Source organism: Mastigoproctus giganteus, chromosome 7 (genome assembly GCF_048544385.1).
Source record: "Mastigoproctus giganteus isolate SK-2022 chromosome 7, ASM4854438v1, whole genome shotgun sequence".
In the NCBI taxonomy this organism is placed as follows: Eukaryota; Metazoa; Arthropoda; class Arachnida; order Uropygi; family Thelyphonidae; genus Mastigoproctus; species Mastigoproctus giganteus.
Window position 1 is genome coordinate 154,012,200 of NC_143581.1, and position 18,308 is coordinate 154,030,507.

Genomic DNA, 18,308 nt, shown 5'->3' on the forward strand with positions numbered 1-18,308 from the left:
GTGGTGCCCCCAAAACCTCTCTCAGGCTTCTAGATTCCATTCAAAAGAGGGAAGTTAGGTTAATTAATGACCCATCTCTAACAGTCTCTCCACTCTGTCTCACAGACGTACTGTTTCTGCTGCATGCCTTTTCTACAGATACTTCCACGGCACTGTTCTTCTGAATTGGCTTCTATAATTCCCACTCTCTCTTTCAAAAAAGTCCGAACCAGTACAGCTACCAACCAACATCCATTTACTGTCCAACTTCAAACTCACAGAACCAACTTTTCATCTTCCTTGTTTATTAATTCAACTGCCGTTTTCTAGAACAACCATCCTTCATATGCATTTCCTGAAAATTACAGTCTGCAGAAGTTCAAGTCTAATGCCAACAAATATCTTCTTTCATCTTTTCAACCTTCAACCCATGCACGGTAGTAAGTACTATAGGCCAGGTGGGCAGGGGCAGCAGTGCATAGCCCATGCTAATTGATTAAACCGGGGTTCGAGCCCATGACCACCAAATACGGAAAGGTCAGGGAATGACCACCACATATCCTCAGAGTAATATGGCCTTAGTTGCTAATGCTCCAAAAAAAAAAAAAAGTACTATAGGTTCTAATACCTCTCATGTTTGGGGTTTTCATTAAAAAAAAATTGCACCTATCTGCCTGCCTGCCTGCTTACCCACTGACAACATGCCAAGTAGTGCTGAAATAGACCAATATGGGTAATAGCCCATATCTGAAATAAAAGTAATATACTTCTCCCACCAAGCAATCCGTTTTATATGAAGTGTAGATGCAAATTCAAAGCAACCTGTGGGTACATATCTAGCAAACTTTGTTTATCACAGCTATGAACAAAACTGATAGTACAATCTATTAACCTACAGGTATAACAAATATTCTAAATCAGTTACTCCTAACATATTACCTCAGAATAGAGAGCAAGCCTTTCCTTTGATGTTGCTGCTATCTCATCACGTAGAGCCATCACTTCTACTCTCCAATAGTGCTCTGTTCGTTTTATATCTTCTAGCCTACGTGTTCTTTGTTCTAAGACTTCTACAGCCCCTTGAAGCTGAAATATATTATATGCTTATGAAGTAAAAAGTAATATACACATTAAATGGCTCAAAATATCATCATCAAATAAGCACAATAACAGTAAACGTTACTATATTCTCATTAGTGTGTTATGTTGAATACCAGGGAGATTCAAAACGATATTCATCAAAACTCTTGAAATTAAAGCAATTCAGCTGTGAAGTTCAGAATATATTTTAATGCTAAAACAATCTAAAAATCATACATTTTGGTGGTATTTTCTCTTCCACTTCTGCAATTGGATGGTCTTTCTGTGGTGTGTGTGTGTTTGTGTGTGTTTACAAAAGTCCCAAACAGAGAAATTATTAGAACCTATAGTACTTATTACCATGTATGGGTTGAAGGTTGAGAAAACAAAAGAAGATACTTGTTGACATTACACCTGAATTTCTATAAATTTTAATTTTCAGAAAATACGTGTGAAGGGAAGTTGTTCCAGAAAATAGAAGTTCAAGGGATAAATGAAGAAGAAGAAAAGTTGGTTTTGCGAGTTTGAAGTTGGACAGTAAATGGATGTGGACTGGTTGCAGAATGTGTTTAGACTGGGTTGGAAAAGAGAGGAGGAATTACAGAAGCCAATTCAGAAGACCAGTGATCATTGATGTATCTACAAAAAAGGATGCAGCAGAAACAGAATATCTATGAAACAGAAAGTGGAGAGACTAACTTTCTAAGAGATGGGTCATTAGATAACCTAACTGCACCACAGCAGATGTGAGAACCATATTCCATGGTAGGGTGAATTTGAGATTTGTACAGAACAGCTATTTAGAAGAAAAGTAATGCTGAGAGCAAAATAGAAAATCCAGTTTTTTAAGATGCTGAAGAAGCAACTTTTGCAATATGCATATGCCAATAGAGATTAGAAGTCAGGTAATCCCTAAAAGAGATATGTGATCTTGCCTATAAATCTAACTGTATTCAAAGATAAGCATAGAAGAATCCTTTTTTGCTAGATATAAGGCAGTACCGAGTTTTAAAAGGGTTGAAATTAACTAAGTTATCTTTGTCCCATTAGAGGAAACCTGGAGATCAGCATTTAAGGAATTGATAGTGGATATTTGAAAAATTGAAGCTGTTGCTGAAACTGGAAGGTGGAATGCAATGTGTTATCATCAAAAAAAAACTATGGATATGATTTCTAGTCAATGGAAGGTCATTAATGTTTGTTATTTGGATTTTAGGAGCATTAGCAACTAAGGCCATATTGCTCCGGGATATGCGGTGGTCGTTCCCTGACCTTTCCGCATCCTCCGTATTTGGTGGTGACGGGCTCGAACCCCAGTCTAATCAAGAAGCGGGTGCTACGCACTGCTGCTGGGAAGGTCATTAATATACAAGAGGAAAAGAGTCAGAAAAAAGAACTAAACAATTTGGGGATGGGAGGACACCAGCATTAGTGAAAAAGTTAGAAGACAAAGAGCCATCTACCATCACCTGCAGTGAGCAGTCAGAGAGAAAACTGGATACTCAATTACAAAAAAATATTTTGAAAATCATAAGATGCAAGCTTATTCAGAAGACCTTTATACCAAACATGATCACAAGCCTTTGAAATATCAAAAGAAATTGCATGAGTTTCACCAAATTTTTCCACTCAATTTGTGCATAGAGGGGTAATGTAAGCCAGTACATCACCAATAGAACAACGATGGAATTAGGGTGACCTAATTGTAGCGCACAAGGCTTTAAAAGACAAGTAAACTAAATCCTGATGGCATCTTTATGCTTTCTGAGAGATATACAAGGGGAAATAAATTTTAATTGGACAAGAATGGCTGTAACTGTGGCAGGTGGGAAGTTTTGAATAAATTTAAGAAAGGTTTGGACAAATTACTGAAAGGAGTGGACAAATGAAGATTTATTTTTTTATTTTTTTGCTGTTCCTTGCATATCTCACCAATACTAATGTATATTTGCATTATGATTATTGTGCTGTGGTATGGTATTCAAAGGAGAAGACAAAAGATTGCTTTGAACACTACTGATTATATTATTAATCAAATTAGTAATATATTTACTTGCTATTAAACTAAATAGGGTTGTAATTGAATGAACTGATTCTAAAAGATTATTTTTTTTTTAATTTATTATTTTGAATGAATTGATTTTAAAAAATTATTTTAAAACTTATTATTCGGAATGTACTGATTTTAAAAGTACTGATTTTTTGCCACCCAGATCATACCAGGAATAAAAACAAAGATATTTTCCCTTATGTGTAGGTTTTTTAAATATCTCAGTTAATAAGCAGCTACTGAGAACTTGATATTGGCAGGGGGATGTCAAAATATTTTCTCTGCCAGAAATAATTCTTCTGCAAGGGAGACTGAAATCCCTAGCCCATTGGCAGTTCATATGTTTGGTTTATATCCCTTTAAGGGATGTAAACCATTTAGCCCTAAAAAGAAAACTAGCGAGCTTGAATATATCCACAAGGTTTAATTTGGTGCAATTGGTTCTTTATGTTATCCAATACGGTCAGTTGTCATTACCCAATAGAGATCAAAGATAGTCAAACATAAGGTCAACATCAACCATTAACATCTAAGGTTAACATACATAAGGTTATTCATAGTGATCTGATGTCAAATGAAGCAAGAATATCATTAGGGCCTAAAACAACATTGCTAATATGTAGAAAAAATGCACTGATATACTTGACTCTAAAATAGAAAAATTTAATGAGTGGATTTATTAATTTGACATACGGGGTCCCCCTCTTTCCCTAATTCTGTTAAAAACAAATCTGTTTTGGCTGAAATCTGGTTTATATTAAAGTTTTTACATACAAAATAAGTGAAAATATCATTAGGATATTAAGTATTTTCTCATAATAATCAACTTTATCTGAGAGAACAATTTGTTCATCCTTATTGGATTTTTGTATTTCAATAACTATTATCTTTGCCTAGTTTTCAAATATCATTTCTCGTGGCTTATTGGAGATATTAAATGTGCTTCTGATTTCAGTATTAATAATAAAGTCGGTTTGTAGTATAAAGCACAACGTAGTGTCTCAAAAGCCATGAGAAATGCTGAAGAAAAGTATCATCGATGACAGACAGGGCAAGACAATCCAGTTAAATGAACATCTTGCTCATCAGAACTAAATCATATTGATTTTCATCTGTAGTATCACCAATAAATCAAGAATGAGAGCATCCAAGTGCTAGTTAAAGAATTTTTAACTCCAAGAAACAGAAGATTTTGAAGAATTTTGCTGATTTACTGACTTAATTGTCATATTAAATTGTACTCTATAAACAGCTTTATAGTTCTAGTCATGCTCGCTATTTTATTTTTTAATTTAGTTACAGTTTTGCATTAGTAGAGGCATACGATGCAAGAAAGCAAGCTTATGCAGCATCAGCCAAGGAAAAAAAAACCCTCCCATTTCACCCCTCCATTTGTTCCAAATGCCTGTTCAGCTCAACCTTAAATTTATTTAGGCTATCAACTTCCACAACAAAAGATGGAAGTCTGTTCCACCAATCAACTACCCGCTGGCTAAAGGCAAATTTCCGCACAACTGTCTTTCCTCAATTTAAATTTGTGTCCACTCTGGTTCTTAATCTTAGCAAGAGGAAGAATCCCATCAGCATTCAGCTTGCTCAACCCATTCAAGGCCTAATACACCTCAATGAGATCAACTCGCAGGTGCCTACTCTCCGGGCGCTGCAATTTGCAGAACTTAAGCCTTTCTTGGTAAGAGCACCCGTTTGTTCTCCTCACCAATCTTGTTGCCCTTCTTTGTACTCGTTCTAGCAACTCTACATCCTTCCTAAAATGAGGCCTCCACACATGTACACAGTACTATAGGTGTGGCCTGACCACTGCCTTAGGATAATCACCTCCCTGTCCCTGCTAGCAAAATTCCTATATATCATTGACAACACTCCATGACCTGCCATAAAAGTCTTGCTAGTGTGCGAGTGACCAATCCACAAGTTCTAGTCAATATCTGGAAAGTTAACATACCCCATTATAAGACTTTCTGATTTACTGATCCACTATTTCTCTGCCCAATTGCTCATTACACTCATCAGATTCATTAGGCCTATAACACACACTTACTCTCGTTTTTTCCTTTCCCAGTGCTTATGTTACACCAAACAGACTCAACATTGCATTGTCCGCCAATCTCAATTGGATGCACTTCCTTAGATTTTATGTGTTTCTTAACTAATAGCATAACCCCTCCTCCCTTCCTGTCCTGTCTATCCTTTCTATACACATTGTACTCCCCAATTTTGTAGGTTGCTACTTAATATAAGTAAAACCTTTGTATCATTCGAAACTTGCCGCAATTGTTATGGTTATAGAGTGAGTGGTAGGGGAATTAAAATTTTTTAATTGTGATAAATAGGTAGCTCTAAAGTTCAAATCACTTATGTTGGCATTATTTGGATAATTTTGTTATCCAGGCACTCCTCGACTTACGTAAATTCGACTTTACGTAAGTTTTTGCAGCCAGTGCAAGCTTAAAAAAAATCGTGGAAATGTATTTTGCATCCGGTAGGAATAAATGGAGGTACTATAAAAAATATTGTAATGTGAACCCAATAACACATTGTTTTTTTGGTAGTTCCTTCCAAGACCTCGGAATTTAAAATTTTTGCTATATAACTGAGCTATTTATCTCTCTAAAAGGTCATTTTTATAATGGAAATCGCACTACACTTTCATTGTTATATTTTGAACCCCTTTGTGATATTTTCCTAAAGCACATTTCTGGAGGACACAACCATAAAACAAAAACTATTTACACTTTCCAGTTTATTGGACTTTTCTGTTAGTGCAATCTATTATAAATGGGTAGTAAACTTGATCTTATTGCAATTGATTATTTGCAATAATACCGATAACTGGAATTGTGTGAGTTTTCACATTATTGTGATGAAATGTGTTTCCCCTTCACCGAAATCTTCAATCATATAAAAAACAAATTTTCAGAAACTTCTATTCATTCCTATTTACTTATTGCAATGATGAAAGGAAAGTGACCAACAGAAAGTGCAAGGGGTGGCAGTGCTAGGAAACAAAACAAAATTGATTTAGAAATGAAGATGATTAAAGTAAGAAGCAGGACAAAGTTTGTCACCTATTGCACAGGAATTAGGTCTCGCTGCTTCAACAGTGAATACTATTTTAAAGGACAACGCATATAAAAGAATATGTTAAAGGATCAACAGTGATCACCAAACACCATTCAGGTGCTATATCGGAGATGGAAAAGCTATTAATAATAAGGATGAAAAATCAGATTCAGAAGTGAGTATCCCTGAGGTGTTTGTACTGGCACTTGTCTTAATCGTTTTATTGCACATTTTGAAGCACACTTTTCCAATTTTTCCTGCGAATGAGATAAAAAAATGAATTAAATAATTCTATTTACATTTCATGAATATTTTTTTTGCTTCAATCAAATTCAGCGTGCATATCTGCGAGTACAGTATAAGCATTTAGGGAAATTCCAACTTATGTAGAGTTTCGTGGAACGCAACCCTTACGTAAGTCAGGGAGTGACTGTATATTATAATTAACTTAACTTCTAATCACTTGTTGGGCATATATTTTTTTTGTGTTTAGCTAAGACATGACTAATTTAACATGTGATCATTATGGTATAGCATAACATATATCGCAAACTTAATAGAGTAAGGTATAACATAAAACTAGATAGCATAATATGTATCACTGCATTTCGGAATCTATTAGCTTAGGAATCGATTAGCTTAGCATAGTATTGTCAATCAATGAAGTTGTACTTAAACAGAAATCATGCCCCCAGACGAGAGCAACAAAGCAATGGGCACAAAATACAGGGAGTGCTGGGGCTCAGGAGAGAACAAAAGGGGTCAATTCTCTAATGCATCACAACCTAAAAAAATGTGCAACTTGTGAAATGTTTACTTACCTTTCTGGAACAGAACATGATCTAGCCAAGCAGAATGTCTTTGTGGGTGCTAGGTGCATAGAGTGTGAAGAAATGAGGTGCCAACTCAGCATGGGCTTCTATGAGAGTTTGAATGTAGGGAAGATGTCCTCAAAGGAATTAAAATGGTGGGCCCATCAAGCTCTCAGCTGCCCAACTCAATGCCAGAGCTCACCCCTGTGCATCACGCAACACAGCAGCAATCTCCAAGGCAGAATGCGCTGGCCCCTGGTGCCTCTGTAGCCAGGTGGGCAGGAGCAGCAGTGCGTAGCACATGCTTCTTGATTAGACCGGGGTTCAAGCCCATGACCACCACATATCCCCGGAGCAATATGGCCTTAGTTGCTAATGCTCCTAAAAACTAAATAACAAACAAACAAACAGTGCTGGTCCCACAGGAGCTAGTTATTATCGACGACTCTATTGTCAGGGAGACAGGGAATATATTATGTAAAAAGGATAGGTGGAACAGGACCAGGGTATATCTGCCAAAGGGCAAAAGTTGGTAACGTTGTAGAGAAGATATCTTTTAAGGGAACAAGAGATGATATTAGTGCCAGTGTACACATTGGCACTAATGACATTGAGGGTAGGAGATCTGCAGATTTACTTAACAAGTACAGGTCAATGTTGAAAACAAGTTAGGGTTAAATCTGAAAGTGTCTGCAATTCTGCCCAGACATGATAGGAGGGATATTAGTATTAGCCATATAGAGCAAGGAAGCCTGAGGCTTATGCTGCACCAGCCAAAAAAATTTCCGAGTTACCCTGAGAGAGAGAGAGAGAGAGTCAGAAGTAGAAAGGAATCACCGAGAAAGAGAACAATGGTGATATCCAGATCAGGACCCTGGGTGTGCCAAGCCCAAACTCCTCACCAGATGTGAGCCCCTGTGGTACATATATGATGAAAGCTTTGTCGATTGATTCGGCCCTGGAGAGATTGTGCAAGGCTCTTGAGGTAGAATTATTCTCAGCATGCTCTGTGCTTGTTAACAAGAGAGCCTGTTTCTACAGGGATGGGATACACTTAAATAGAAAGGATGCAAGAATATTTGCTGATGCTATTGAGGCAGTGATCCAATAGGTGGTAAATCCCACAACAGTGTGCTGATGTGGGATTTACTTAAAAATGCAATGCAACTACCATCATGGGTTTTGCATTGCATTTTTAAGATCGCGCCTAGGAACTATCCAGCGCTCTCTTCTCCTTCTGTCCTCGCGTGCCTGTCGCATTGTCAGCACCCATGCGCTCCAGGTCCTCACTGGATCTCTTCCACTGGACCTGGAGATAGTTCGTCATGGGTTGCTCTACCAAATAGCCAAAGGAAGAGCAGTTACTTGTGCAGGTTTCACCACTGACCCAGCAAATAATAGAAACGCCGAAAAGAAGAGACTTAATGAACATCTAACAGACACCTGGCAAGAAAGATAGCAGGCATCAACTAAAGGTGCTGTCACCAAAAGATTCCTCCCTGATGTCAGGGCCTCCTACCCCCTCACACCTGTCTGGTTTTCACCAGGACTCTATGCTACCTACCTCCTCACTGGACAGAATTTCAGACTCACCCCGCTGCCACTGTGGAGAGGATCAGACGTGGGAGCACCTTGCCCACAGCTGTGAAATCTACGAGGACTTCAGGAGGATCCTAATAACAAAACTACGCTTCAACTACCAAAATCAAGAACACCTCACCCTACAGAATGAAGAAACTTACCGAGCTCTGACTCAATTTGCAATGGACTTATTTACCAGGCAGAAAGCGCTACCACCACCTTAGTATCCGAATCAATAGGTCATAACAACCATGACTGCCAATTGTTGCTACGCATCATTGAGCCATGGATGCTAACACCTTGGACCAACTTGCACAAGACTTGACCAGCAGTGCAATAAAAGACAGGGTCCGCACATACCTTGACAAATTCCTCATCATTGATTTCTGGACAAACTTCTCTCGACCAGATGTGACACATTTCATCAAGAAGAGGCCTAGCATCGATCCCTGGACTTGACCATCAATCTTGGACTCCCGGTTTTGACCACCCCCACTGTTCGTTCTGATGGACTACTGGACCAGCCTTCAGTCTGGATGCGACACAGACTCACCAAATGGAGCCCCAATGATGGCACCTGAACTAGACCTTACTGAACATGACCCATCCACCATAGCAGCACTCACACTGCTGGATTTCCAGCAAGTTGTCGGCTCCAACTGACTGGCCGTGCTAGCTGTACCTACCCTGAACTTGCGGAGTATATCTCTTTCTCATTTTTTATTTTATTTTTTTATTTTTTTATTTATTTTTTTTTTTTTCGGCTTCTTTCTTCTGTTTCCTGCCATCCGTTCTTTTACTCCCCCCCCCCCTATTTTTCTCTTACAGAATGATTTTTTTTCACTCCTCTCTCTGGTGAGGCACTGGGCATGCCACACTGTCATCAGGGGCCATCTTCCCTATTGGCCCCTTTCTTCTGTTTCCTACCCTCCAGTCTTCTGCCTTCCTCCCTTACTTTTCTCTTGCACAACGGTTTTTTTTTTTTTTTAATTTAGTTTATATATATATATATATATATATATATATATATATATGTGTGCGTGTGTGTGTATATACATATATTTATATATACACACACACGCATTCCCCACAGGTCCAAATCTAAAAACATCAAAATTACTGCCCGACCTATTTGGCCCTAGAACAAGTTATCAGCGAACAACCCTAAGCTCTGTTAAAATTACAACCGTTGCTCAAGAAACAGCGATCATCTCATTCTCAAATCTGGTCCTAGCCACTGAAATCCCAGGAAAGTAGGTGGCAGGACCCGCCAGAGTACTCTAGCTACAGTGGTACACCCGGTCAGCCTCCCCGTGGCATGGTGTGGTAACGTCGGGTCCCACTAGGGGCTCGGCAGCTAATAGACCGGAGGAACAAAGGGCACAACACAATATACAGCACATGACCCCACACACTTCAAATCTCTGGCCCCGATACAATGTACACCCGCGGAGATGGGAGAAATCCCAGGAGCCGTTAGACACTAACATACCTTATACCTTATACCATCATGGGTAAAGGGAAGGGTTTTTGCTTTTGTAAAGGTGGCTACACTGATCTCAGCCTGTTTCTAAATTCTATACAGTGGGACCAACTGATGATGTTATATTCAAGGAATTAATTGCAGAAACTACTAGTCTTTTCATACCGATTAACAAATACTGTTCAAGGTTTAGGCCTAAAAGGATGTCAGATGAACTAATCAGACTCATGGCAGAGAAGAAAAATGCATGGAATGCATGGAATTTATATGCATGGGATGCATAGAAATTATCATGTGACACAGAAGCCTATGGTAGATATAAGCCAGTCTGTAATCATGTCGCAAAGCAGGTTAGGCAAGCGAAGGCAGATTACGAGAAAACTTTGGCAGGATGCAAAGAAAAACAGCAAGGGCTTCTTTACTGATATAAACTTAGTAAGGAAGGAGATGAATCAAACTGGTCCACTTGATATCGATGGCTCGATTGTTGACGATCCTGGTCAGGTAGCTGACAAACTGAAAGTTTTTTTGCATCTACATTCACACATGAGGAATTCTGTAGGGACGTGGAGGTTAAAAGCTTATCCTTATAACAGGAAGCTAAATGATTTTGTAATAACTGAGAGCAAAGTGGAGTAGAAATTGCTGAAGTTAAACATAAGGAAGGCACCTAGGGCAGATGGATCTATCCAGTTATATATTAAAGGAGGCAGCAAGTTAGCCATAATTAAGAGAGCATTCTTGTACTCAGGGGAGATCCCCAAGGACTGGAGATGCATTAACATATCCCTAATTCACAAGGGGGGGAAGGAAGTTAAACACGAGTAATTACAGACCTGTTAGTTTAACTTCCTTCTATTCCAGGGAAAATAATGGAGTCACTGGTTAAAGAAGGATTGCAGGGTCATCTAGACAAGATTGCAGTTCTAATTCAGACACAGCATGGATTTGTTATGAGGAAGTCTTGTCTGAACAATTTGATTGCTGTGATTCAAAATATATGTATGATGTGATTACAAAAATACTTTTGCATCCAGTTAAATAAATAATAAAAAATAAAAAAATAAATAAAAAATAGTGGAAACGAATTTTGCAACCCATAGGAATAAATGGAGGTATCGTGAAAACATTGTAATGTGAACACAATAACACATTGCCTTTTTTTTTTTTTTTTTTTTGGTAATTCATTCAAAGACATTGGAAGTTGAAATTTTCACTATATAACTAAGCTATTTATTTCTCTAAAAGATCATTTTTATAATGGAAATTGCACTACACTTTCATTGTTATCATTCCGTTATAAGAATTAATTTTATATCTATATAATATCAGTGTGGATACACCATAGATAACTCTTTAAACAAAACTACAATAGTAGTGTGGGAGGCATTTCCTCTGTATCTCATATTGTGCTCATCCTTCACAAGTTTCCAGGGTATTGCACTACTTCAAATAAGTAATGCTTCACTAATAGAGAAGACTATTGTTACTTATTCTCAGTGGGCACCACCACCCAGAGGGCACTGTTTCAAAGCTATTGGCCTATCATCGGTGGGTGGGCAGGTACCCTGGTACTGCAGACATTACGACCCAGTTGTGAAGATAATCACACAATATGAGAGATGTCAAAAGGTTTTATATAGTAATATTTAAAATAACTAAATGCAACAAGGCATAATATCCCCCAGGGTTCCGTGTTGAGCTTATTGTTGTTTTCTATATATATATCAATGATATTGATGAAGATATATGTCCACGTTTGCAGATGATATGAAGGTTGGCATGGTTGTTAATGACAGTATGTTACTGCAACAGGATCTAGAAAAGTTGGGCAGATTGGCTGAGAGGTGGCAACTGAAGTTTAACATTGACAGATGCTGCTGCATATTGGATATGTGGTAACCCCAGAGTAACATACCAACTGTGTGGTACTACACTCAGGGTAATGAAAATGACCTTGAGGTAATTGTGCAATCAGATATGAACTTTTCTGAATGGTGCAGACAGGCTGCCAGAGCAGGTCGTGGAGGCTTGTCAATGATATACAGGAATTTTGCTAGCAGGGATAAGGAGGTGATTATCCCTTTGTATAAGGCAGTGGTCAGGCCATAAGGTCACAATGCCACAATGGTCAGGCCACAAGCGCAAATCATATGACATGGTGTCAGTATCCAGTAAAGCAAGTAATAATTGGAATCAAAATAATTAAAGCAACAAAACACCATGACTGACTTAGAATAGACAAAAATGGCAAGGCGGAGAAAAAACATTCAAATACAGAGTTAAGAGGTTAGCTGTGAAGGTGTGACAAGAAACAAGCCAGTTTAACATAGGAAAGAAGTTTTTGATTTGAAAATTGAAACAGCTTTTGAATGGATTTTCTGTAGTTCGTGTGCATGTAAAATTAAAGGTGAAATCTTTTAGTTCTGGAAATCTGCTGCATAAAATGATGCAAATGCATTAGAAGATTGCCTGGTGTAAGATACAATTACACAAAATAAAACTAAAGTTAAAATAAACCATGCTATTAAAGGTAAAGCATTGTAAGAAACCCAAATAGAAGAGATTTCAATAATGATAAAGTAGATTTACTGACAATGTTAGCAATAAACTAAACCTATACTAAAAAGAAGTCTGATTCTGAATTAGAGACTTGAGCATAACTAATTTGGTTATAGGTTCTGTTCTATCTTGCAGTTTATTTTTTTTTCTTTAATCAAAGTCTTCTTGAAAGGGTGACCATCATTGTATTACACATTTTTATGTACATAAACTGTTTTGTACAATTCAGGGATGCATCCTTTGATCAATCTAAAATGTTCCTGTGTGTATATGTTGAAGTCGTTTAATAAAGAGTATTTACACTTATTGAGTTCAGTTATGTCAAGTTGTTTAAGACAAGACCAAAGGCACTCAGACAACATTTTTATACACAACTATATTCAAGATATATTTCTCGGAATAGTCTGAGGACCTTGGTTAAAAGGGGGGGGGGGGGAACCCTGTTCAGTTTTGATTGTAATGACTCGACCAAAATTTTAGCTAAGTCAAAATTAAAGAGAGTCATACAGTTAAAGTAAACAGAGTAAAAAGAGGTTACAAACATCACTCTGAATCTGATTCAATTATAATTCAATTTGTATACCTCGGTATTAAGACGATTTATTTTATGCTGCTTGGCAATTATCTCCTGAGATAATCGTTCCTTCATGTCGGAATCAAGATTTTCGGCTGAATTGTCTAATTTTGTATGTAGGCTTTCCCCTTCTGAATCCTCCCCAGAAAGATCCATGTGACACTTTGAAATACTTTCATCATTTTTGTATTTAGGATTAAAACCTAAAAAAAAAAAATTTTTTCAATTATACAGATATAGTGACTAAACAAAATGTCATAAACATCTATTTTTGTAGTTTAAAAAAAAATTTTTTTTTGCCTGAAAGTGAATTCACCCTTCATTATTTTTTCCATATTTCCTCTCACATACTTGAATTTCCCATACTTGAATTAAGAATATAAGTTTTCAAAAGTTACAATAAAAGCAGAAAATATGCACAGAAGATGAATGAATATACACATTGCCATAAATACACAAGTTAGTTTCTAATAAATTGTTATATTTGTTAAAATTTATTTTATTTGAGGGATTCATGAAGAGTATTTCCTTTAGTGAGTTTCGACAAAGCAGTTTTTAATACTTAAGCGAGTAACAAACGTGAGAAATAGAAAAGCTCTCTTTACGATCCTTACATTTGTTGTTGCTAGTACTGACTAGATAAATTTTGTATTCCTATGGTTTGTTCTTATTTATTAGTATTTCAGATGCAAGTAATGTGCACAAGAAATGTCAATTTGATATGACCATTTGTTACTTCAGTCCTGTACCTTTTACTTCAACAGGCACTTTTCTTCTGTTTTTTTTTTTTTTTTTTCATGGCAAAGTAAAATGCCAAAAGTGAGTGATTCTTTAATCAGAGACTGAATAATGAGATAAAGTTTGGTAGTGATGCATTATCTAACAGCAGCACAGTATTGTTTTGTCAAGTGTGCAAAAATAAAAAAAAAAATTTCTGTAGGAAATACTTTGTTTCTCAAAATTTACAAACCCCTAAACACATGGCATATGCAACTTGGAAATGTGTGAAAATAAACATATTAACATCTTTTTATATATATTTTGTAGCATTCAACATCCATTCTCAGTTTTTGTCTGATTTATGCTAAGATTCTGCTGATGGCAGCATTCCTCTGGGAAATTGAAAAATACATTATTGACAATTGAATGTGGAAAAATACAGAAAGGAACATGTTCCAAGTAGGTGTACATTATGGAAAAATTATTTGTATTACAGTATATGTAATACAAAATAATTAGTTATATATAAAGACATGCTTTACATATACATATAATGCGAACTTAATAGATGGGATGAAGTAGCCAGCAAAAATATTTGGATTTCCATTAAAACAGACAACAGATTTTGTGGATGAATATACATCTTAAGTAATCACTGGAACCTTGAAAACCAGAATGTGCTCAACATCACATTTACATCGTATCTGAAGTACTTAAAAGTAAATAGCAAAAATGTCACCCAACTTTTTACTTTGGCCAGATGGAATTAAATATGGTAACAACCTGCTCTTCTCAGCCAATATAATTCCTTACAAGCAGTGGCACATTATACTATAGACAAAAAAAGACATCTGCCTAGGGCCCTGATCAGATGGGGACCCCAAAACCACTGTTTCAAAAACTCAGAGCTGTTTTTTACTAATATTTTTAAGTGATTTTTATTGGAACTTTCACTTTTTTTGAAAATTAAGTTTTTTTCAAAAATGGTTTTACCGATTTTGATGAAATTTTATATTTAGTTCTTCCTTAAATGGTTGAGTTAATTGAAAAATCATTAAATATTGAGTGACAGAAGAACTGAACTTTTTCGATAAGAACATTTTAACTTAAATATCGTAGGTATTTTATTTTGTTTTTAGAATATTCGTTTTTATTTTGTTTCATTAATATGAAACAAAAATCTGCTGTATTTGTTAATACAGCAGATTTTTGTCGGGTATCCGCTGTATTTGTATTAACAAATACAGCGTATACCCGATATATAGCGATAAACTCATGGTTTCCATTTGTTTCTTAAAAAACAAACTTAATAGACGGATTTCTTTAATTTTATTTCATGTAGTTTGGGAATTCCCTGCTCCAATTGGGATGTCTGGCAACCCTGCTTGTATATCAACTTGATATATTAATGTGTCGGTCACTTATGTTTGCTGCTGATTTTTTTGTTTGTTTGTTATTTGGTTTTCAGGAGCATTAGCAACTAAGGCCATATTGCTCCGGGATATGCGGTGGTCATTCCCTGACCTTTCCGCATCCTCCGTATTTGGTGGTGACGGGCTCAAACCCCACTCCGATTTTTTGTGATAGTGTAGTATATATTCTGTAGGATCAATCAATTCCTCCTATAATGCAGTTGTTGCATTATATTGGGTTTCCACTGTCTTTTATTTTATTAAAAAATTTAATCACTTAATTATAAAAAAATTTATTAAAAGTACAAAAAATTTTAAATTGTAAAATACAAATCTAAAAATATCATATTTTGTCTTAAGTTCATGAAAAGAACATACAAATCTGGTGCTCAGAAAATGAAAAGGTTAAAAATTAGAGTTAAACAAAATTAAATTTAAGGGAAACATCACCAAGAAATTTTAAAACAACTGTATTATCAATTTAATAAATACTTACTCAGATGACAATGATGCTAATGTTTTTAAGGATGGATGAACACATTTTATACATTTTGCAAAAAATTAAAATTTAAATTCACCTTCTTTAATGTACAAAGCAATTCATGGAGGACTAGTATCCACTTTTCCTAATGTGGATGTAATTTTAAAAATATTTTTGTCAATTCCTGTTTCGAACACATCAGCAGAACAATCACTCTCTGTGCTTAAAAGAGTTAAGAATTATAATAGAAATTCACTTGGACAAGAAAAATTAAGTAATTTGGCAATAATTTGTATTGAGAATGATATTACAAACAGGATTGATTGATTATAATGAACTGATCAGGGGAGCTTGTTGGTAGACACTGCGGAACTGCAGCAACCTCAGCTTTTTAAATCTAAACATACAGTCAACGGAGTTATATGAAATTTTGTGAAGAACAATGCAACGCAATGAATATTTTTATTAACAGGTCCTGCATATAGTATACTCATCCTCTATTTCCAATAATCATTTCAATAATAAACGAATAAAAACAGTTGAAGAAACGTTTTAAACTTTGAAGTTTAACTGCGGGTGGAACTGTGTGATACACAGTTCGGCTCAAGTGGTTGAGTCAATGCCCAGTTGGCAAACTGCCAATATGCATTTTCTTAGAGGTGATAAAACGAGTCAAAGGAACTGCAGAATGAGTAATGCTTATCTAAACAGTGGCCAAACTTGAATGAAAAAGTTAATCTATTTTCAACAAATAAAAACCGAGGAACGGATTTTATTTTTAAATAAAATTTCGAGATTACCCAAGATCTGTTAATGGTAAGTGTCCAGTTAATGTTTTGTAGTATTTTTAACTTGCTTATTATTATTATTACCATCTATGTCTGCATGTCTTGTAACCAAAGCAATTTAATGTAACTTTAAGAAGCAGCACCCCCATACATCAGAGTCATGAGCTGCCACTGGAACTGACATACGATTTCTCAGCACGAAAAGTCCAAATAAAGTAATGTAAAAATACTTATTAGATTAAGTGTATGTATTATTTCTGAATTATTCTTCTGGGTTAAATATTTTTGTTATGTCATATTATTTGTTTGTTTTGTTCTCACAATAAAATGAAATTAAAAATTTCTTTATTAGTTTTTTTCTTTATATGGGGCCCCCAAATTCCATTTTGTCTTAGGCCTCATGAAGGTATAATGCACCACTGCTTACATGAACAGAGTGGCAAGGTCTCTTAAAATTCTTTTCCTTCTATTGCTTCACATAACTTATTCAGTGTACACTCATCAAACCTGCAGAGGACATAGTTTATTTCTTGACTAAGACTGTTTGGTGTTCAATAGCAACTGTTTTTGTGAAAGCTTCTTCACATCTTAAGGTGTTCAGGAAAACTGCATCTGGATTTGTATTCCCTCCCAAACCATTCTGACTAGGAATGGGACACAGAACTCTACTTTGCTTTAATGTGCAAAAAATTTTGACGAGGTTTTTATAAACTTTTTTTGTGAAATAAAAACAATATTATACCACATTGAAGAAATAGCTACAAACTGAAACTAGTAATGTTGACAAGGTGTCAACTAACACCTACACACTAGCAAAAAAATGCATTATTATTATTAAAAAATAGTTTATTTAATTATATTATTATATATTATTTAATTATATTAATTATTATTAAAATAATTATTATAAATGATTATTTATTTTTATTTTTTGCTCGTATGCAAGTGACACCTCGTCACCTTTACTATTTGAGACACAAGCCATGTTGAAGAGATAGTTTGTAACTATCTCTTCAACATGGTATAATAGTGTTTTAATTTCACAAAAATCATTATTTTATCAAAACCAAGTTTTCTATTCAACTTTTATTGAAGGTATATTCATCTTCGAAAGCATCATAACACAGTACTGCTAAAAAAAAATCTATCTGCAATAATTTCTCATGTTGCTCGCTTTTCACACTTATCAAATATAACTATATCACTTGAGTAAAAGTATGCAATTTGATGAAATATTAGAAAATAGTTACCAATATTGCAATGGAAATTAACTATACCACTGGTGATAAGATTCATACTGTGTATGAAAGTGTTAGAGAAAATAAAAATGCTGCCAAGGTACTACTAAAATACATTGTGTTGGAACTGATGTAAATTCTGTAAATATTTCCTATTTTAACTATGTTCTAGTTACCTAGACTGAAGTAAAAATAACATTCTTTCATGAAACATGTTTTCTCTAATTTGAAGCAAGGTTTCAATTTTGAAGATTTGAATATAATTTTAATTATGTGTAATAAATGATAACAATTATCTGCTTATGCTCATTAAATAAGTAAATATTCATTTATTGCATATTATAGCAAGCCCTTCACAGCACATGGCTAGGTGCAGATAATTTAGTACAGAGGAAATAAAACGTATTTTAATAATTTGCTGTCCCCTGTACAGAATGCCCTTTGAACTTAAATAGCTCAATGACTAA

General features: G+C 35.6%; 1 protein-coding gene across 1 annotated transcript in view; it reads right to left on the reverse strand.

Annotated features, from left to right (window-relative positions):
- LOC150083269 (uncharacterized) overlaps nucleotides 1-18,308 on the reverse strand; it is a 215,629-nt gene that overhangs the window by 133,351 nt on the left and 63,970 nt on the right. The window contains exons 6-7 of the mRNA XM_090377141.1: nucleotides 13,212-13,405; nucleotides 919-1,065 (exon numbers count right to left, since the gene is read on the reverse strand). Coding sequence (XP_090233267.1) covers nucleotides 919-1,065; nucleotides 13,212-13,405 — 341 coding nt within the window. The remainder of the gene's footprint in view (nucleotides 1-918; nucleotides 1,066-13,211; nucleotides 13,406-18,308) is intronic.